General features: G+C 42.1%; 1 protein-coding gene across 1 annotated transcript in view; it reads left to right on the plus strand.

Annotated features, from left to right (window-relative positions):
• The window catches only part of DNAH5 (dynein axonemal heavy chain 5), a 5,174,212-nt gene that overhangs the window by 3,129,577 nt on the left and 2,022,678 nt on the right, over window positions 1-21,957 (plus strand). Inside the window, exon 53 of the mRNA XM_078687662.1 lies at window positions 15,980-16,110. Coding sequence (XP_078543788.1) covers window positions 15,980-16,110 — 131 coding nt within the window. The remainder of the gene's footprint in view (window positions 1-15,979; window positions 16,111-21,957) is intronic.

A 21,957-nucleotide genomic window follows, 5' to 3' on the forward strand; every position in this document is an offset into this window, starting at 1 on the left:
CTTTCCGCCGGCAGAGCGTGATGGACCGTTTACGCTTTGGAGTGAGGGGGGCTGTAGGGCGCTTACCCACCTGTTCCATGGGGCGGATCCCCTTACCTTCCACAATTGCATGAGGGACTATGGGGTCCCGCCCACTAAACGGTTTCATCATATTCAACTCATGCACTGGGCTACTTCGCCGGAAGTGCGAGATGCGGCCACGAGACAGCTGACGTCCTTCGAGGCGTTTATCACCCGTACTTCTTGTATGAAAGGGACGATCTCCTTCCTATATAGATTGCTCCTGGACACTGTTATATTTCCAAGGCCCCGTTATATGGAGCACTGGGAGACTTGTCTTGGGAGGGACATCTCGAGAGCCGAGTGGGAGGGGTTATGGCGAGATATCAAGGCACATAACCATTCGATTGATCTTAGGGAGGCTCATTTGAAACTTATGTATGACTGGTACCTCTACCCGTCCAAGCTACATCGCATATTCCCATCGTCCTCTGACAGGTGCTGGCGGGGATGCGGCTTATTGGGAGATTTCCGCCATATATGGTGGGACTGTCCAACCATTAAGCCTTTCTGGTCGGAGATACTGGCTCACATCAAAGAGGTGGTTGGTTATCCGATCCCGGAGTCCATGGACTATGTCCTGTTGGGACTTCGTGATCCAATGTTGGCGCACCAAACTAGAGCCGACAAACGGATTATTTGGCTGTGCTTGGGAGCGGCTAAATTGACACTGGCGGCGGCGTGGAAGAAGCCGACGGCGCCGGCGACCTCATTGTGGCATGCGTGGTTGTGGCGATTACTGAGTTTGGAGAGGGTGTCCGATATATTTCTGGGCAACTTTAAGAATTTCTTGTTTAAGTGGGGCCCCTTGGTCAGGTTTCTTTCCCGGTGCCTTCCGTCAGCAGTATGTCCTTCAGCACTGCGAGCGCTACACCTATTTCAGATCTGATTAAAGGGCTGTATGCTTCCAGGTATGATTGTGCAGTTGGTCGCCACCACGGGTGGGGGGGGGGGTGGGGGGGAGGGTTTTGGTTGGGGACTGTTGATTTTAATTGTTTGTGCGACGCCCGGCAGTTGGTAACGGACTATAGAGGACTCCGGTGCTGATGCATACCTGGCTGGTGGCTTGGCCTATCAAATACTGCCTCTGGTGGAGAGCTGGCGTCTGGTGGGCTGGGCTTTGACCTAGACTGTTCCACTGTTACGAATGGACATTGGCTTTGCAGTAATTTTGTAGCTTATCCTTCTTGCATTCCAGTGGTCTGTTGAGAGGACATCCCCGGAGTCCCCCTTGTGGGAATTGTTGATCTTTGTCGCTGTGTCTGATTGTTGTTTTTTTTCTCTGATTTTGAAATCAATAAAAACTACTTTGAAAAAAAAAAAAAAGATACATGAATTTGGGGATGATGGTCATTTTGACTGTGTTTGATTTGCCCAAAAAGTTTAGTGGTAGACCAGACCATGTTTTAAGAAGTCTTCTCATTTCTTTTACTACTATATTTAAATTTAATTGGGGAATTTTATTCAGGTCTTCAGTTAGGGTGATCCCTAAGTATCTTATTTTTTCCTTTGAGAAAGCTGGTTTTATAGTACAATTCCAACTCATTGCCTCTGTCTTACTGATATTTATCGAATAGCCTGAGACCCTGCCGAAGTCATTCATTATTTCTTTAATTGCTGGTTCTGAGTTATTGTAGTTGTCCGTGAACACCATAAGGTCATCTGCATATAAAGCCACTTTCTTTTCCCAATTTTTATATCTAAAAGGTGCTATTTGGATATGATTTCTGATTGAGCAGGCTAAAGGTTCAATATATAAGTTGAAAAGTAATAGAGACAAGGGGCAGCCTTGCCTCGTACCCCTCTGGATAGTGATATTGCTTGTCAAACTCCCATTCACTATTATTTTTGCTCTAGGATTAGTGTAAATTTCCTTCACCAAATGACCAAAATTACTTCCCAAGTTATTTTTCTCTATGATATTATTTAAGAATAGCCAATTTACGCGATCGAAGGCTTTTGCCGCCTCATAGGTGATGATCGTGAGGGGTAGCTGTTCTGATATGGCTACATCGATTGTCGCTAGTAATTCATGCGTTATTTCTTGAATTTGTCTGCCCTTTATGAAACCCTTCTGGTCCTGATTAATCAGATTCGGCATTAGCTTTGATAACCTTTTCGCTATTATGTTCATAAACAATTTGTAGTCGCAATTAAGTAAAGATATTGGTCTGTAGGACTCACAAGATTTTGGATTTTTCCCCGGTTTTAATATAAGACTTATTGTGGCGTCGTTCCATGAATCAGGGATCTTTTCATGCTCCACATAAATCTTGTTCATGACCTTTGTCAAGTGACCAATTAAAGGCTCTTTTAAGGCTATATAGAATTCATTAGGTAGGGCGTCAGGTCCTGCCGCTTTACCCTTCTTTAAGCTACCTATGGCAGATCTAACTTCCTCAGATGTTATATTACTATTTAAGAAAACCACTTCCTCTTCCGTTAATTTTGACATTGTTATTCTTTCTAGATATTCCTTAATGTTCTCAGTCGTTGGATTTGTGTCCTCTTTGTATATTGTTGAGAAAAAATCTGCAAATTCTTGTCTTATTGAGGAATCGTCTTCACATAAGGTTGATTGATCTTTGGTATACACGGATAATATCGTATTCCTTGTCTGGTCTGTTTTCAATTTCCAGGCTAACATTTTCCCGCAGCCTTCCCCATATTCATGTTTAGCCAATTTACTATTCTCCCATTTCTCTTGTACTATATTCTCCAAGTAGTCTGTTAAAACCTCTTTTAACTTACATACCCTCTCAGTTAGTTTTTCTTTAGAAATCGGTGATGGGCTGGCTCCCAGTTGTGTTTCTGTTTCCTTAATATCTGCCTCCAAGTTTTTTATGTCAGTTTTCCTTTGCTTATTTTTATGTGCACCCAAACTAAGTAAATGTCCTCTTATTACTGCTTTATATGTGTCCCATATAATTCTTTCGGGGGATTCTTCCCCGTTGTCTGCAAAGTAATTAGTTGTGGATTTTAACAGTTGATCCACACTTTCTTCCGTTGTTAGTATTGATCGATCCAGAGTCCATCTAGTCGGATTTAAGCCTAGTGTTAGTGAGAGTTTTAATTGGACTGCTGAATGATCCGATAAGTGAGCTGGTTGATGTTCAATACTTTTAACCTTATCTCGAAGTGAGTTGCTTATTAAAAAGAAATCTATCCTAGATTTATGTCCTAATTTTTTGTTATGGAAAGTAAAGGGATATGATTTTTCACCGTTTTGTATCCACATATCAACTACGTTTAGATCTCTTTTATATATCCCCAGCCATTCCCTCATCTTTGGTGAATTCCTTTGTTTAGAAGGAGGTTGCCTGTCTACGGTCGGGTCTAATATTATATTACAATCACCTCCTACGATTATTGGGACTGTGGATGTTATTAATTCTGAATATAATTTCTTAAGTGCCGCCGGGTCGTCAGTGTTTGGGTCATAATAACCTGCTATCATAAGTGAGGAACCTTCTATCCTAATTTTGGCCATTACCCATCTTCCCTTTCTATCAACCTCTTCTGATTCCAGTTTAGCATTCAGAGATTTTTTTATGATAATTGCTACTCCTTTTATATTACAATCTTGTGAAGTATGAGTGCTTGAGCCAATCCAATGTAAGTTTTTCACAATTTGAGACCACTCTGATTTTATTAAATGAGTTTCTTGGAGGATAATTATCTCGCTTTCTACCTCTTTCAGATACTCCAAAATTCGTCTTCTTCTCTTGGGAGTTCTAAGGCCATTGACATTCCATGAGAGTATTTTTATCAACTTTTCTTTCGCCATTCCGTTTTACAAAGAAAATTTGGTTGAAAAGGAAAAAAGGGCCATCTTGTCCCCATCGAAAACCTTTGTTTACCAAAATTTGAGGTATTTTTTTTGTTTTTTTCCCTATTTTGCTCCCCACCCGCTTGTGATTATATCTTACATGATTACTGTACAGTGCAGGCGAAACGTCCCACCCTGAGGAAGCCTCCCTTCTTCTTTTTTCAGGTGGTATTTTCCACCCTTTTCGTGCTAAATTTTACATATTAAATGATTGTTATACCTTCACTTTCCCCTTTCTTTTAAATTTTTTGGCTTTTTAGTTTATTTTCATGTTTGCTGCCAAAGAGTTGTTTAAATTACCTATTCTAAATTCTCCTACTATTTCGTTAGACTTTATTCATCTTGTCAGTTTCAATTTGGTCTTTTATCAGCTGAATGAGGTTTTCTACCTCTTTCGGCTCTCTTAGATTGTGCATTTTGTTTCTCCACATTATTCTTAAGGCAGCGGGAAATTTCAGCTGGACAGTTGCACCCAGACTTTTTAATTCTTGCATATATTGCCCCAGCTCCCACTGTCTATCTTGCGTAGCCTTACATATATCCGACCTGACGCGAAATGACCAATTGTCTTTGTTAAAGGATCCGCTTTTTAGTCCCTCATTGAGAAGTCTTTCCTTCAGAGAATAAGTCCTGAAATTTATTAATATCTTCCTCGGGGCTTTACGGTCTTTACTTTTTCTGAAGGGATCCCTGTGTACTCGCTGAATATCTGTTGATAGCTCACAGTCCTTAGTCCAGGGAAAGAACTCCTCTAGCAAGGATATAGCGTATGATTTTATATCTGACCCTTCCATATTTTCAGGAATATTCAATAATCTGAGGTTATTGCGTCTTCCTTGATTCTCCAGGGATTCAAGTTTTTCTTTGATAGCCCTCTCACTGTCTTTTATCTGTCGTATCTCTCTTTGGTTTGCATCTACTTTTTTAATTAAAGAGCCAAGCTCATTTTCCACAGCCGTTACTCGTACTCCTAAATCATTCAGTTTCTGGTCAAGGTTTTCTACTACTTCTTGGATTTTAGATTGATTCCCTTCCGATATTGAGAATTTCTCTCTCATTTCCCCCAAGATTTTGTCCATCATTTTGTCTAAGCATGCCCCCATTATTTCTTCCATCTTGCTTACACCCGTCTGGTCCATATCTTGCTCCGTGTCTTGCTCCTCTGGCCGCAATTCATGCCGGTCTACATCTTTTTCTTGCCCCACTGCTCCCCCTTGTTGCTCTTGTTGCTCTTGTGGGGTTATATCTGCTTCAGGTTCGGCTTCAGTCTCTTTGCCTGTGAGTTGTGTCATTGAATTACTCATTGTTGTTTTTAGCATTGGTTGGTGTAATGTCAGTAGTGATTTGACTGAGATTAGGGAGACTTTTTGTTGTATACCTTCTTCTCCTTCTTCTTCTTCTGTGCTTACCTCCAAATACTCTAGAGCAGGTATCTCTTCTTCGTTCTTGCCAGTAAATTCTTTACCCTCACCTCCACCTTCACCTGTGATACACGTAGATGTAGACGTTGAAGTCTTCTCAGCTATAGTCCCCGCAGATTGTCCACCTCGTATCTGCAGTACTTGTTGCACTTTAAAATATGATCTTAGGGACGGAGTAATTTTAACTTTTTCCCCCCTGGTTTTCGTTTTTGAGACTCTACCTTTAATACTCTCTGATAGTACGTCCAGTCGCGGTAGATTTCTTTTCTTTGTACTTCTTGGGGTCACACTCTTTTTCTTCTGGACTGACAGTGTATTTTGTTTAGGTAGATTCCGGCTTCTTAGGGAGTAGACTGATCTTCCCGTTTCCTCTTCTTTTTTGTCAAGCGTATCTGGGAGTACTGTTTTCTCTACCAACGATTTTTTTGATCTAGTGGTGTAGGAAAATACAGGGGTGAACTCTTCTCTTGTATTTCTTGCCTCCAGATCTTGTGTGGTGACAGCACCTTCCTTTCCCGCTGGAATAGGATCTTTGGCGTTTTGGCAATGCTTTTTTTTTGCTCTTTTTTTTCCTCCCCCTGTGAGATAGTATGAGGTAGTTTAAATTGAATTAAATTATTGTCTTCAGGAATAACCACACTGCTTCTTTTAAACATCCAGTACCAGTCATTTAAGTTTTGTAAGTCTTTATAACGCGCCTGGTTTTTATTTGATTTTACACTTATACTCACGTTTAGAGTGTACAGGAGATTATTTTTATTATGATTGTGATCGTTTGTAGAGACACTTTGTTTACTTTGTTTGCTTTGTACACTCTGTGTACTCCTGTCGTATCCTGCTTCTTTGTAGCAGCAGCTCACCTCCTTGCCGTCTCCGAGATCAGCGCCGCTGACCCCGCTGACTCCGCTGACTCTGCTCTCTCTCCCCCGGAAGAGGAAAGTGACTCCACCAAGCGCCCTTCTGCAGCACCGGACGGCGTTTCTTGCTCTCACCCAGAGCTCCGCCACCGTTGCTTGGACGCCGCGATCTCTCTGTCCCGGCATGCGGTTCTCTGTTCTTTGCTGACCGAAACCCCCGGCGCCGTGATCCCAACAGGTGCTTGCGGGTCTCTGCAGCAACACTGCACAGCGCAGCAACACAGCTTACTTGCCTTGTCTCGAGCACTACGCCTCGGTAAGTTTGAAATCCTCGCACGGCTCTCTTCTCTTTTACCAGCCGCTAGCCCCCCTTTGCGTGCTGCCGGGAAAAGTTACTTCTGGGGAGAGTGTTACTTCTGTTACTTCTGGGGGGATATTTTGATTATGTTAAACTCGGTTAACGGGTAGCGCAACTCTTACCTTGACCAGGTCATTACTGGATGAATACCCGGCTGAGGTCACCCATTTACTTCCTTCGGGGAAGCGCTGGCAGCTTGTTTTTGCTGGCGTCTCAGAAGCTCGCGACCGAGCGACTTAGGCGGCCGCCATCTTCCAAACCTCCTTATCCCTCTTACATGTTTCCTGCCTATAAAGATTTTCATAAAAGCTCCTAAAAGCTTGCTGTATTCCTTCTGGGGTATTAACTATAATTCCTGAATGATCTTTGATTTCCTTTATTTCTCCTGCTGGAAAGGGCAACATTTTAAAAGACAATATTTGAAATATACTTGGAAAGTCAGCTACATAGTGACACCCACACCTTGCGTATCATCATTGGCATTTACTATCAACGCGATGATAAACACACCTTGTGTATCAATATTAGAATATAATATCAACTCGGTGATACACACACCTAGCTCTTCATTTTTGGCATATCATTGTTGGCGTGTAATATCTGTGCGGTGATATACCCACCCTGTATATTATTATTGGTATATTTTATCAACACAGTGATACGCACTCCTTTGTTCTTTGAAAGTCATTCTGCTACTCTGTGATGCGCACACATTATTTTTTTGGGGTGTTTCATTATTAGTGAACATGTATCTCACGTTTTAATATGGCTATGCATAATGTTCCAACTCCTTCTTTTTTTTTTAAAACTCGCCAGGTGTTCCTCTTTTGAAGTGGTCACTATGCAAAGTTCTGTAGTGTCAATTTGAGTGCGGAGAGGAAAACCACTTTTATTAAACTGCCTTGGCTCAGAAGGCCAAGAAGTTTATGAACATCTCCCAGAACTCACAGAAGATAGTGTTGCAGACCTTAATGAATATGAGATTGCAATAAAGAAACTTGATATTCATTATCTTCCTAAACTGAGCATCGTTCTGGAGAGGTATCATTTTGGAAAAAGGATGCAACATGAAGGAGAGACGGTTGTACAATATATTACTATTTTATGTAAATTGGCTTTAACATGCTGTTTTGGAGCATCTTTAGATGAACGCTTTAGGGATCAGTTCATGTTAGGCTGTAATTTAGAAAAAGCAAAAGAGTCTATGTGGGAGAAAAATAATCCATCATTACATGAAGTGTTATCTATTGCTAAAACTTCAGAACATTCAAAGACTTGTGTAGAAGTCATTAAAAAGGATGCTGTAACCATTAAAAATAGTGACGCTAGTGTAAAGGTTGTAGTAGAAAGGGACAAAGACAAATTTCAGATGTCAAGTCAATCCAATACCAAGTTTCTTACACAAAACAAGTCTTCAAACAAAGTGTTTGTGGGAAAGGTCTTTCGGTGTGGGGACATGGGTCACTTGGCTATTAATAAGTTATTTCCAGGATGGAAAGCTACGTGTAAGACTTGTGGCTGGAAAGGTCATGCCACTAAGTGCTGTAGATCAACCTTGTCTTCAGTCAAAAACAAAGCTAGAGAAGTGGACTGTGATGATGATGATGATGACTCTGTGGAAGAAATAGTTATTTATGAAAACTGTGTTGAAAAACTTGATGGTCCACTTGAAAATGTATTAGTAAATGTTAAAGAAGTATTAATGCGTTTTGACTCAGGTGCAAATATCACTATGATACCTTTTAAGTTTCATGAAGAAAAAATCAAAAGTGGGGTAAAACTGTTAAAACCTGATATTAAGCCAAAAGGTTACGGTGGTGAACCAATACAATTAGCTGGTTACTTTTGGGGTTCTGTAGAATTTAAGGACAGGATTATTGCTGGTAAGGTTTATGTTTCCATCAAAGGAGATTCATTAATAAGTTGGGAACATAAGTGTGATCTTTATGTTTTTCTTTATCCAAATGCCAAGCCAATGAATGATTTGTTTAAGAGATAGACCTACTGTTAATTCAGTTCAAATCGATTGTGACAACTTGCTGGAAAGGTTTTCTGATGTTTTTAAAAATGAACTTGGATGTTTAAAACATTATGGGCCAGATGAAGGTCGGCAAATACCGGTCGGTAACGGGCGATTTTGGCCTTTACCGACCGGTATTTGCTAATGGAGATGTAGGGCCTTAAAATATACAGAATCGGTATATTTTCCGATTCGGTAAATTTACCGATTCTGTAAAATACCGAATCGGTAAATTTACCGAATCGGTAAATACAGATGTAGGTGGCACTGAAAACAGTGCCACAGGCCATTACCGATTCGTTATTTACCATGTAATACTATTGCATGGTAAATAACGAATTCTAGTGTACATGCACATCTGTGCATGTACCCCTGTGCCATGTGACACACATACATGCCCTTAGGGCATGTATGTGTGCCACATGGCACACAAGCCAGAAACAGGGGTGCAACAGGGTGTCAAAGTGACACCCTGTCCCCCTTGGCAAATCGGTAATTTTACCGATTCTGTAATTACCGAATCGGTATTTGCCATTGATTCCTATGGGCTTCAAGGCCCATAGGAATGAATGACAAATACCGATTCGGTAATTACAGAATCGGTAAATACTGAATCCTACCGATTCGTTTTTTTTCACAGAATAATTACCTACATTAGATTTACCGATTCATGAATACCGAATCAGTAAAATTCTGTATTTATGAATCGGTAAATCTAATTTACCTACATAAGCCCTATGTTCATGAGATCAGGTTAAAAGAACTTGCTGTTCTCAAAGCTGCTAAAGTCAGGAATGTTCCCAGGGCTGTTAGAGATAACATGAAGCTGGAATTAGACAAACTGGTTGCCAATGGGATAATTGAAGAGGTGGAAGCTTCCCAATGGGTTTCTCCTGTTGTCATGGCCCATAGGGCCAATGTTGAAGCTCATCTTTGTGTAGACTTGAGGGAGTTAAATAAAGCTGTGGTTGTTGATCATTTTCTCGTACCCAATATTAGTGAAATGCTTAGTATGCTAAACGGTGCAAAGTACTTTTCATATCTTGATTTGAGTTTGGCTTACCACCAAATCAAACTCACTGAAAAGTCTCAAGGGTTGACTACTTTCACCGCACCCTTTGGTACTTTTAAATTCAAGAGGATGCCATTTCGGTCTTATATCTGTAGCTTCAGTTTTTCAGCGGGCGATGGAAAAGGATGTATGTCACTACAACGCACACTTTTACAACGCATACCTTTACAACGCATTTTTCACAACGCAACATCCCTTACAACGCATTCCATTACAACGCATGCCATTACAACGAAAATTAAAAATCTACATTTACAACGCATTCCATTACAACACATAATACCTTTACAACGCATACCATTACAACGCATAACATTACATTGCATGTTTTGGTAAGTATTGGATAGTGTAGGGGTAACATTTACTATTCTAACTCCAGGAAGTGTAACAGTAGGGTGAGTGTTGGATAGTGTAGGGGTAAAAATTACTGTTCTAACTCCAGGGGGTGCAACAGTAGGGTAAGTGTTGGATAGTGTAGGGGTAAAAAGTACTATTCTAACTCCAGGGGGTGCAACAGTAGGGTAAGTGTTGGATGGTAATGTTATGCGTTGTAATGGTATGCGTTGTAATGACTGCATTGTAAAGACATGCGTTGTAGTGATGTGCCAAATCTTTTTTACTGAAAGAAAATCCGAGGAGTCCCACCATATATGCAGTTCCCAAGATTCACAAACATCCAACAGATCCGCCTATCAGACCCATAGTATCTACACAAGGCAGCCTCCATGAACCCATCGGACAATACTTAGACAGACATTTGCAACCTACTGTTCAATCAATGAAAAGCTACATCAGGGATACCACAGACTTTTTACGGAAGTTACAAGAAATTGATATCGATCCCAAAGAAACTCTATGGTTATGCACAGCCGATGTAAAATCCCTCTATACGTCCATCCCTCATCGTGAGGGCATTGAGGCCATGGAACAAGCTATTGAAAAATTGGATATGGAGGAACCCTTACAACTGTTCTTGATGGAACTAACACTTTTTACATTATACCAAAGTTATTTTAAGCACGAAAATGACTGGTATTTTACTGCTCGTAGGAACTTTCATGGGCAACTGCGCAGCCCCAGTCTATGCTAATCTTTTCATGGGAGAATACGGGCAAAGTGCAAGTTTGGAGTCCAAGAGATTGAGTATTTGGGTCATCTGGTCACAGGCAATGGTATTCAACCCAAAGAATTATTGGTTGATACTATTGAGAACGTACCTTCTCCAAAGAATAGAGATGAATTGGTTCTTGGGAATGGCCGAGTTCTATAACAAATGTATTCCCAAGTTTGCTGAGAGATCATTATCTTTGAGATCTTTGTTAAAGAAGAACACTGAATTTGTATGGTCCAATTTATGTGAAAATTAATTCACTGATATCAAATCCAGCTTGAAGAATGCACCTAACCTAAGGAGTTTTGATGTCAATGATAATGTAATTGTATTGACTGACTCCAGCTCTAGAGGTTTGAGTGGTGTTTTGTTGCAAAAGTCAGGTGGTGTATTTAGGACTATTGCCTTTATTTCAAGAAGTTTGCGTAGTGCTGAAATTAGTTATTCAGTGATTGAAAAGAAAGCTTTAGCTGTCTTCTGGGCTGTGAGAAAACGTAGGAAATGTCTTTGGGGGCGCAAATTTGAAATAAAAACAGATCACAAACCTCTCAAGGAGGTCTTTTAAAAAAAATAGGTGTGGACCAGATTTCAGGTAGGATACATCGGTGGGTCATTGCTCTTCAAGAGTTTGATTTTGAGATGTTCCTGGCACTAGCAATTTGCAGGCAGATTTTCTTTCTAGATTGGTTAAGGATTCTGAAGGTGATGTGGACTCTTTAGAGGAGAGTTTTGCTGGTGAAGCCTTTCAAGAAGATTTTAATGTTTGTTTTGTTACAGAAGAAATTTTACAGGAGACGGAATGGAAATCTTCGCTAGAAAAGGATGTTTGTTTGCAGAATGTGATGAAAATGATTTTGGAGGGTTGGTCAGTTAAATATAAGTGTGAGGCAGAGTTACTAGGTTTTTGGGAAGTTCTCAATGAACTCTCCATTGTTGATGATTTACTTATGAGAGGAAGTAAACTGGTACCTCTTGAAGATTTGAGACATGTTTTGGTTAAGAGACCTCATTCCAGTCAGATGGGAATTTCAAAAACGAAAGGAAGAGTCAGGGAGAGTTTCTGGTGGCCGTTGATGGATTTGATGATAGGGAGGGAGGTTAGAGAATGTTTGGTTTGTGCTAACAGTGATGAGGTGTTAGAGTGTAGGACACAGCCCATGAATATTAGGGAGAGAGCTGTTGGTCCAAGGGTTGACATTTCCATGGAGATTCTTGGTCTGGTAGGAGTCAGTTTGCAAGACAGATATGTCTTGGTGTGTCTAGATATGTTTTCTCGGTATCCAGCAATCAAAGTTGTGAATTCCATTGAGTCTGTTGATGTCATAAAATTCTTAGAGGAGCAGTTTGAAAGAGAAGGTTTTCCCTCCAGTATTCTTACAGATAATGGTGTTCATTTCAAGCGCAAGTTGAAGAGTGTCTCAAAGAGAGAGGAGTGAAGCATAAGAAAGCTTCACTCTATCATAGTGAATCAAATGGGATTGTTGAACACTTTGTTAAGGTTTTGAATGAGAGTTTGCAGTTGTCCCTTATATGTGAGTCCAGCTGGGTTGAAGGTTTGAGAAAAAAGTGAGAGTATAGATTTACTCCTCATTCCAGTACAGGTGTTTCACGTTTTTGTTTATTTAAGGGGAGATTACCTTGTTGCGAGGTAAGCCCTGTTTGTCTTATTGAGAAAAGGTTGAAGGTTGATAAAGAGATTTGTGTGCCTACAGGTTGGAAAGCAAAAGAGGAAGAAAAGAAATTGTAGTCTAAAGCAGGATAGCAGGATTTGATTTGAGGAAAGCTGTTAAAGAGGAGATTGGGTGATAATAAAATCTCATAGAAAGGGGGTAAAGTGTTCTAAATTCAGTATGCCTTGTTGTGTTAAGAAATTATTTAAAAATACTGTGAACACTGATGACAACAAGATTTGTAACTTTCAAAATATGTTTCTTTGCCTTCCAAAGTAAGGGATTTAAAAGATGTCTCTGAATCTGGATCAACTCCTTTGATGACTAAACAAATTGTGTCTGGTGATGTGGTAGTCAGACCTAAAGGCAAGAAGTGTAAACCAGTTTGTTTGCTTGATTATGTTTAATTTCTTTTATTTGTATTTATTTATTCATTTTTTTTCTTTTACTGTTAATTTTCATCTTTCTTCCCTTATTTCGGTTTTCTGTTTTGTTTATCAGTAAGGAGGTGATGTGGTATCCTAGGTTATAGAACCATCTCCATTAGTGGTTCTGTAACCTAGGAGCTTGTATTCTGTAACCTAGGAGCTGGTTGCTCCTTTTGTCATTGTAACTGAAGAAGGTGGTTGCTTCTCGGAGCGCTCTTGTGGATGAGGTCTATATTTATGGAACCCTAATAAAATCCTGCTTAATATCTCTTATCGTCATCTGGAACCTACTTATTACAGGTTTATTAAGTCGGAAGGAACAATTCAGTCCACAGACATGTATCCAGCGTCCGTTGTCGCGCAGTCTTGCTTGTATCCAGCATCCGTTGTTGCGCAGTCTCGCTGCACAGTTCCAACTGTCAGATGGCTAAGCGCTTGCGACGAATGATATGATGCAACACACTGCCCACGCGGGAAACATACACACGGTGCAGATACAACAGTTTGTTTTCCCTGGAAAACCTGTTTACAATTGCTGATCCAAATATTTGCTAAATCAATGATGTTCTAAAATGAATGTCTCCACTTCAGAGCCTTGCCCTAGCACTGTAGGTGACATTGAATCCTTCACTTAAGCCCAGAATTCAAATAAAGAAAGGCCTGGATGTGGCATTCCCTTTGCCCTCAAGCAGTAACTGCTGACACTTTTAAGTTAGCGAAAATGACGGAGGCAATCCAGGAGCGTCACTAAAATAAGATCAAAAGGTTATTTGAACTATGAAAAGTAAGTAAACGTTTTCTAACAATTTTTAGGTGTTATCTTCAAAAAATATAACTTTTGTGTAGATTTTCTTAGCATAATGTATTTTGTTTAAAAACGTAACACCTGATAAACATTATAGAGCACTTACACGGTTATTTGCATTACACTTCAAGTAGGAGTGTGGTCATATTGCAGTATGTTTCACTTTTACAGCAGCAAAAAATATTTTCAAGATGGGTTGGGTTCTACTTTTACCAACTAATCCCTGGGCCACATGTATTATGCAATTTTGCGTTCGCAAACGGGAAGATTCGCAGGATCGGCCAGTTTGTGAAGGCAATTTTTTTTTTTCCATATATCAAACCCTATTTTGTGATTCGGTAACCTGTTACCGAATCGCAAAATGGGTTTGTGATTCGGTATTTGTAAGGGGCGTGTTTAGGGCGTTGTTTCCAAATACCGAATCGCGGAGGTATGTATGAATGCTTTGTGACTGTGAATGCGGTCTCAAAACATTCGCAGTTACCAACAACTTCAAGTTGGTGGTGACCCATTCACTAACCGGAAGGGGTCCACAAGAGACCCCTCCCCCTTTGTGAATATATGCCAAAACTTCTTTTAAGAGCAGGCAGGGGTCCCACTTGCTCTTAAAAAATGAAAGGAAAACTTTTCATTTTTCTTTTTGTAAAGCATCCTGTTTCCCTTTAAGGAAAACAGGCTGCTTTACCAAAAAGAAATTGCTTTATTTAATAGCAATCACAGACATGGTGGTCTGCTGACCTCAGCAGGAAACCACTGCCACTGGGAATGGCAGAAAGTGTTCAACACACTTTGGGCCAGATGTATGTGGGAATCATTTTGCGATTCACTAATTATGAATCATTGCGATTCACAATTAGGAAATTGCAAAACGGCATGTTTGAAAGGGTGTTGAACACTATCTGCGATTCCCAGGGGGTCGCAAATAACCTACCTCATGAATATTAATGAGGCATATCGCAATTTGCGACCCCCTGGGAATCGCTAAAATTACGGGGTTGGTGACCTGCTGGGGTCAGCAGACCACCATGTCTGATATTGCTTTAAAATAAAGCAAACTTTTTTTTTTTTTAATGTAGCCAATTTTTCTTAAAGGAAAACGGGTTGTATTTAAAAATGGAAAGTTTCTTTTCATTTTCTAAGAGCAGGCAGTGGCACTTTGGATCACTGTTTGCTTTGAATAAACGTTTTCGCTGCCATCCCCAAAGGGTAATGGACCCCTTCACATTGGCAAATGGGTTACCACTTGCTTGAAGTAGGTGGTAAAATTTGAATGTTTTGCAACCGCATTCACGGTCACAAAACATTCATACATACCATTAGGATTCGGTATTTGTGAGGATGCCCTAAACACGCCCCTTCGAAATACCGAATCGCAAACCTGTTCTGTGGTTTGGTTACTAGTTACCGAATCACAATATAGGGTTTGACAAACACAAAAATGCATGATACATCTGGTCTTTTCATACTTGCCATTTTGCGATTTCCTAATTGTGAATCACAAGGATTCGCAATTAGTGAAAAACAAAACGGTTTATTAATACATCTGCCCCCTGACACATGCAGCAAATAATGCCTGTTCGATATAGCAGTGAAATAATTTTCTGAGAAAGTGGAATGACTCACTCAGTAGCCAGTATCATGTTGCTGATCGAAGGTGTGATTTCACACTGTCTCAAGGCAATCACTGGTGAAGACTGACCCAAACAAAGCAGTAGCTGAAAGCGGGTGATGCAAATTGCAGAATCTACGCATTGAACAGAAAACGTTTGCTTCGCCAGAACTAAAATGGACTCATGACATTATGTAGTGTTTAAGAATGCATTTATATTGACTGTCGGCAACTTGGAGTTAGGAAAATAAGGCGCGCACATTAATAATGAGAAAGTTAAGCTTATCTGCCCCCAGACAAAAATAAAATGACTAATTTGGAAAACCTTTGTTATATTTTTGAAGACTTTGTTTCATGGCGACCCGTAGGGTTGAAGATATGCCGTCTTTGTCTGCTACTTATGCTAAAAAGTAAAAATACTTTGTTTAATTATCTGAATGCCTGCAAGGATGTCCCGTTATATTCCTTTATGTTATAGGCAGGCATATGCTTCTTAAGGGCAGCGCTACTTTTCTGTGAGTGAAGTTGTAAAGTAGCTGTCAGTGTTTTTTGTTCTTGACCGGTATCCACCTGTGCTACACTTTATGCTAAACTTGTGCAATATTTGTGAATGTTTAGCTTTTTGTGTGCCACCAGTAAATTTTGCAATGCCCGATCTGTGGTCGCAAAGCTATTCTGATGTAAAACAGTAAATTTTCTTAGGTTGGGAATTTTTACTAATTAATTTTGTGTTTTGTAGGTGTCACGCATCATTCGCACACCCAGAGGCAATGCTCTTCTTGTTGGAGTTGGGGGGTCGGGAAAACAAAGCTTAACAAGATTAGCGTCATACATCGCCGGCTACAGTACATTTCAGATCACTTTAACTAGGTGAGTCACAATAAAGTGGGTCTTGTTTGTGTATAAATCATAATACTATATTTTGAATATTGATGTCCATAAGGGTTTCTGCAAGTTGGTTTGAGTTGTGTTGTTATACATTCATGCGTTTACAAAATTGACTGAGATGTCAGCATATTTATTACTTTCATTTTATACTTTTTAAAAAGATCATGCAAAGTATTCCAGTTTATTCCATGTTTACCTATCTAATTTTCCAATTTATTGCTCCATTTACTGTTTTATTTAACAGTTTTGTATACCACAAACAAGACGTTAAGGGCCAGATGTAGGTATTTTTTTTTTACCGATTCTAAAATACCGACTCATACTGAATCGGTATTTCAGAATCAGAAAATGAGATGTAGGTAAAAAATCGGTAAAAATTACCGATTCGGAATCACTCGGTATCTGAAATCGGTATTTACCGAATCGGTATTCACCGACTCGGTAAAATCCGAATCGGTAAAACCTATACATTCCAACCGGCCCCTGGCCCATAGGAATGAATGGCTTTTACCGAATTGGTAAATACCGATTCGGTAAATTCCGAATCGGCAAATACGGAATCGGAAATTTGAAACTGACAAACATTTGAGCCTGTGAACCAATCAGGAACACCAACCACACCCAAAACTAAAGGTACAGTGGATTCAACCAATCAGAAACAAGCACCCCTCCCCAGTACCTGGGAGTGGCCACACCCATGCAGGTGCAGAAAGCAACAGTCAGGAGAGCAGGAGGACAGACTGAGGAGCAGGCTTCCCTGAGCTTACTTTTACAGCACCATGGAGAGTCAGGATGGACAGAGAGATGCTGCTGAGCGCAGAAGAAAATTGAAATTCAGCCCTGATGAACTGCAGGTGCTTGTTGCAGAGGTTGTCAGACATTACAGCAAGATTTTTGGGAAACAATCACTGCATGTTGCTGAGTCCATCAAGCGCACTACCTGGATTGACATACAAGCTAAGGTAAATGCCATTGGTGTCACCCACCGTGAAATAGACAATTTAAAGAAAAGGTGGTATGACCTTCGCATCATAACGAAAAAAAAACTAGCTGCCCACCGAAAAGAAGCTGGAGCAACAGGGGGAGGAAGAAACCGTGCACCCCGACTTACCGACATAGAGGAGCTGGTGGAATCCACCCTTGAACCTGAATCCATCCATGGCATTGGGGACGTTGATAGCTCCGCAAGAGCTGCAAAGAAACAAGGTAAGATGCATGTACATTGTCATTAACCCATTTACCTATCCCCCTCCCACACTCTATGTGCCTACATCACACTCCAGAACAGGTTTTACTAATGCCCTGCAGTGCATAATGGGAGTTGTAGTCATAGGTAGATACCTCTATGCATTCAGCATACCATGCAGCAAGGGATGCAACACAGTACTAGCATAAGCAAATGAGGAACAGGCAACTGTGTGATAGTAGTGTGTTTAATCAAGTGAGACAGGTGAACAACTCCACTGACACAATGTCCATGTCTGTCCGCAGGAGAGTCTTCGCACAGCACAGCAAAGGATAGGGAGAAGAGGAGAGAAGGAGCTGGTCCCAGCACAGTACACGGAGGGAAGGACACAGAGCAGGCAGCCAAGTCACCTGAGGATACAACACCACCACAGCCTCAGTCCCCTCTTTCGTTTGGGAGTCAGTAGTCAGGAGTCAGGAGCGGCTGCGCAGTCCCCCACCCCGACAACTCCGTCCCCTATGCTGGAAAGGGCAAGGCGTCTTGATGTGCCCCCTCCCCGCATACTGGAAATTTCTGAGGAGGAAGAGGATGAGGGTGACATGGCCATTAATCCACTGGAGTCAGCCAACGCTCAACAGCAGCCCACTCCCAGAGCTTGCGGGCCAGTGTCCGAGGATGCTGGTCACAGGAGGCAGATGAAGAGCATCACAGTCAGGGAGTCTTCAGCGGTCTGGAGGCCACCATGGTCAAGGTTCAGCGCCTGCAGGCGAAAGCAATGATGGGTTGTCAGAGGCAGGCACGCACCACCAACAACAAGCTGGATGATATAGGCAAGGGAATAGGAGATATGTCTGAGAGCATGCAAACACTGGCATCTGGCATTACAGACATGACCCAGGTCATGACTGTCCTGTGCGACAAGTTGGACAGGGACCATTTGGAGAGGCGCAAGGCCAGTATGGATGTGCGGCAGCAGACAAAAGCCCTAAATAGATTTGCAACTACAAACTCCCTGCTGTGCAGATGGTCAGTGGCAATGCAGGATGCTATTGTCCAGTGCTGCACCAATTTATCTGTGGGGATGGGCAGAGTGACCTCTGCCATGGAGCTCTTGCTCGCACACCAGACTGCCACTCGAGGCGAAACATGTGTGGCTGATAGTGAGGAGTCCACCAGCAGGAGTGGCGCAAGCACTCCTGTACCTGAAATACGTCGGAGTGGCAGGCGTCATTCCACAGAGACAGGCCACACAGAAAGCCAAGACACACAGCCACATCAGTCCCACCCTGTAATTCGTGGACGCAAACATTGACTATGCCCTCCACCCAAAAGACAGGTCACGGTGATGTCAACTGTGACCACCCAGACATGGACAATGATGTTTCGTGTAACCATTGTGTGTTATCATTGCACTTGCGTAGTGAAAATTAAACTACTTACGTCATGATCTTAGCCTTTCTGTGTCTCATCACTCACTCAGAAATATTGCTGTGTGACCTCTGCCCGTCTCAGTCTCCCCTCTGTAGCTGGTGCTGCTGCTGTACCATGTGGCTTTGTCAGTTTAGTGTCATCATCAATGTCCTCATGATGTGTGATCTCCACCTCTGTGCCTTCCTGGTGGCGAGATTGTGTAACATTGCACAGGTCGCAATGATTTTGCAGCACAGGATTGGAGTGTACTGGCGGGCCCCTCTACTCTTGTGAAGGCAGCGAAACCTACTCTTGAATAGTCCAAATATGCGCTCTACAACGTTGCGTGTGGATCGGTGAGCCACATAGTACCGCCTTTCACTCCTGGTGGATGGGTTGAGGTAGGGGGTGAACACAAAGGACCGCAGGGCATGTGCACTGTCGCCTAGGGGGGAGAAAGATTGACATTATTTGCATGTACATGATACATTAATCTGCTGTGAGTGTCAGGGTGTGTCACCATCATTTACCTAGCAGGTATACGTTTCCAAATTCTCCAGCGACTAGGCGTGTATATATTCCGCTATTCTGGAATATGTACGAATGATGGGTACTACCAGGGAATTTCGCTACAATGTCTGTGATGATGTTGCCAGCGTTGCATATGACATGTACATTGATGGAGTGCGTTGACTTGCGGTTCCTGTAAATGTGTTCTGTGGCTGCAGGTGGACAGAGTGGTACGTGGGTGCCATCTATGCAGCCTATCACGTGAGGGAAGTGTGCCAGTTGATAGAAATCAGTCTTTGTTTTTGCAAGTTAGGCAGGTGTGTCAGGGAATGAAATATAATGCTCCATCTTCTGCATCATGGCGTCAAGGAACCTCCTGAAGAAGCAGGACAGGCAGCTCTGGGACACACGACCCACTGCAGCTATCACACTCTGGTAGCTCCCGGAGGCAAGCAGGTGTAAGCTACACAGCACCTGCACATGGGGTGGGATGGCGTGGGCCCCGGGTGTTGGGTGCTCCAGGAGTGGGTGTAGGTCCCTGATCAAGTCCTGGATGTTATGGGGATGTAGCCTGTACCTCTGGAGTATTTCTGGCTCTGTCAGTTGGAACAGTGTTATCCTCTGCCTGTACACTTGTTCCTCCCTTTGCCATTCCCTCTCTTCTGCTGCCTGTACTCTTTACCACCTTGCAATGACATAGAACGCCGCCATTCTGGTTCCACTGTTGAAATTTGGGACTCCATTAATAGCCTTCACCTGGTTACCACCTGCATTCAATCCATGATAAATACCGACTCTTAAATACCGATTTTGCGTCAATTCGGTAAATTTCGGGTTTCCTACATCTCCATGACCATTTTTTTACCGTTTCTTATTTACCGATTCGGTAAATAAGAATTCGGTAAATATGAATTCGGAATTTTCTGCTTCGGTAAGAAACCGACTCATATTTACCGAGTCGGAATTTTACCGACTCTTGATTACCGAGTCGGTTTTATACCGACTCATGTTTTCCGATTCGGTAAATAATAGCCTCCTACATCTCATTGCATGGATACCGGTCGGTAACGTCCGAATTTACCGATTTTCGGCTGTTACCGACCGGTATCGGTCGACCTACATCTGGCCCTTGGAGTGCAGTTGAAATACCAAGTGATACACTGAACTACATTGAACTCATTAACAGACAGTTTGAATATCCTTGGCATAAATATGATAATAAATTAAAATATGTTCAGAATACTGTTGGAAAAAAGATATCTGAATGCATAACATAAATGCAGTTGTGCAGAGTATAATATGTTATTTATTTCTATTATTGAGTATAGAGATGGGCTATGATTTACGGGAGATAAAAATCAAAGTTGGTCTTGATATCCTTCCACTCTGTTTTTTTAAAAAATGTCAATTGATTTTTTAAGAAATAAAGTACATACCCAGCGTGGGTCTGTGAGAATCATTATAATGAATCATCTGTCATGACCTTGGTACATTGGCATGAGCATTGTTCATTCTGTTGTCATGGAGTAAATACTGTCATGGTCAGAAATCGTATAATTTTCAAAAGAAAATGGCCACAAAAGATAAGCTCCCCCCCCCCCCCCAGCACTGTCCCAGGAGTGCCCCAAACTTACATCAAAGCCTAATTTCTAACCACTCTAAAGACAAGAGAGGGAGATACAGATACAAGACTGTAAGACCGTAAAATAATGCAAATATAAAGAACTTTTATGTAAATTGAGCTATCCAGATAAAAGCAAAGGTAAACATTAGGCATAGTCTAACAACAAAAACTACTGGGCAAGTCTATCTATGACGTGTTCTGCATTATGCATTGAAAGGACCTACTGATGAGGACCATTTGAGAGAGGAGTATATTTCCTGGCAGCCGCCCATCAGCCTTTCTCTCATCTTTAAAGATCTGCAAAAGTGTGTCCCAATGTGCTGCAATGGGATGCTTCCAAAATCCCTTGCTTTTCTTCCCTGTGGAGCCCTCAGTAGTATACAGTGATACCTTTCATCACCATTAATTTTTTGACAGGTGGGAACGCCCCCCGGAAGTGATGTAGGAGCCGGAAGTCCCACCCCGGAAGTCCCGCCCCGGAAGTCCCACCCCGGAAGTCCCTCCCCTGAAGTCCAGGGGCAGAAGTCCAGCCACTGAGGGTCGGCCCCTGAAGGGCAGCCCCTAAGGGGTCCAGGTGTAGTGTGAGTACCCTGCACACTGGAATTAATGCATGTGTAGGTGTGTCATAGGTGTAGAGTGATGGTGTGGGGTGTCTAGGGCTAGCTGCAAAGCAGGCAGTAGGGCCTACTAGGGGTGTTTAGGGTTGTGGGATGAATGAGCAGAGACTTACATGTGTGCGCCATGTTTGTTGGGCAAGCCGGGACATGTCCGGGCATGCAGGGACATGTCTGGGCATGTTCAGCGAGTTGTTGTGGGAGCAGGCTGGTGTTGCTTGAGCTGCCGCGATGTTCATCTGTGGAATGGGAGCCCTAGAGTGTTGCTGGGTCTTTTTAGAGGTAGGCCAGCCCCCTAGGAGGCGTGCCCGATGCCTAGGGAGTTCCTGAATGGTGGCCTCTGATGTAGGTGCGTAGCCATAGCAGGCCAAGGACAGGAATTCCATTGGCCCCAGAAGCGGCGGGAAGCTAGACTGTTGGTTTGCTGGGGCAGTAATTTTGCCGCCTAATTTTTAAAAGTCTGGTCTGTGAAATGCCAGTAGTTA

This window comes from Lissotriton helveticus, chromosome 4_1, assembly GCF_964261635.1.
Source record: "Lissotriton helveticus chromosome 4_1, aLisHel1.1, whole genome shotgun sequence".
NCBI lineage: Eukaryota > Metazoa > Chordata > Amphibia > Caudata > Salamandridae > Lissotriton > Lissotriton helveticus.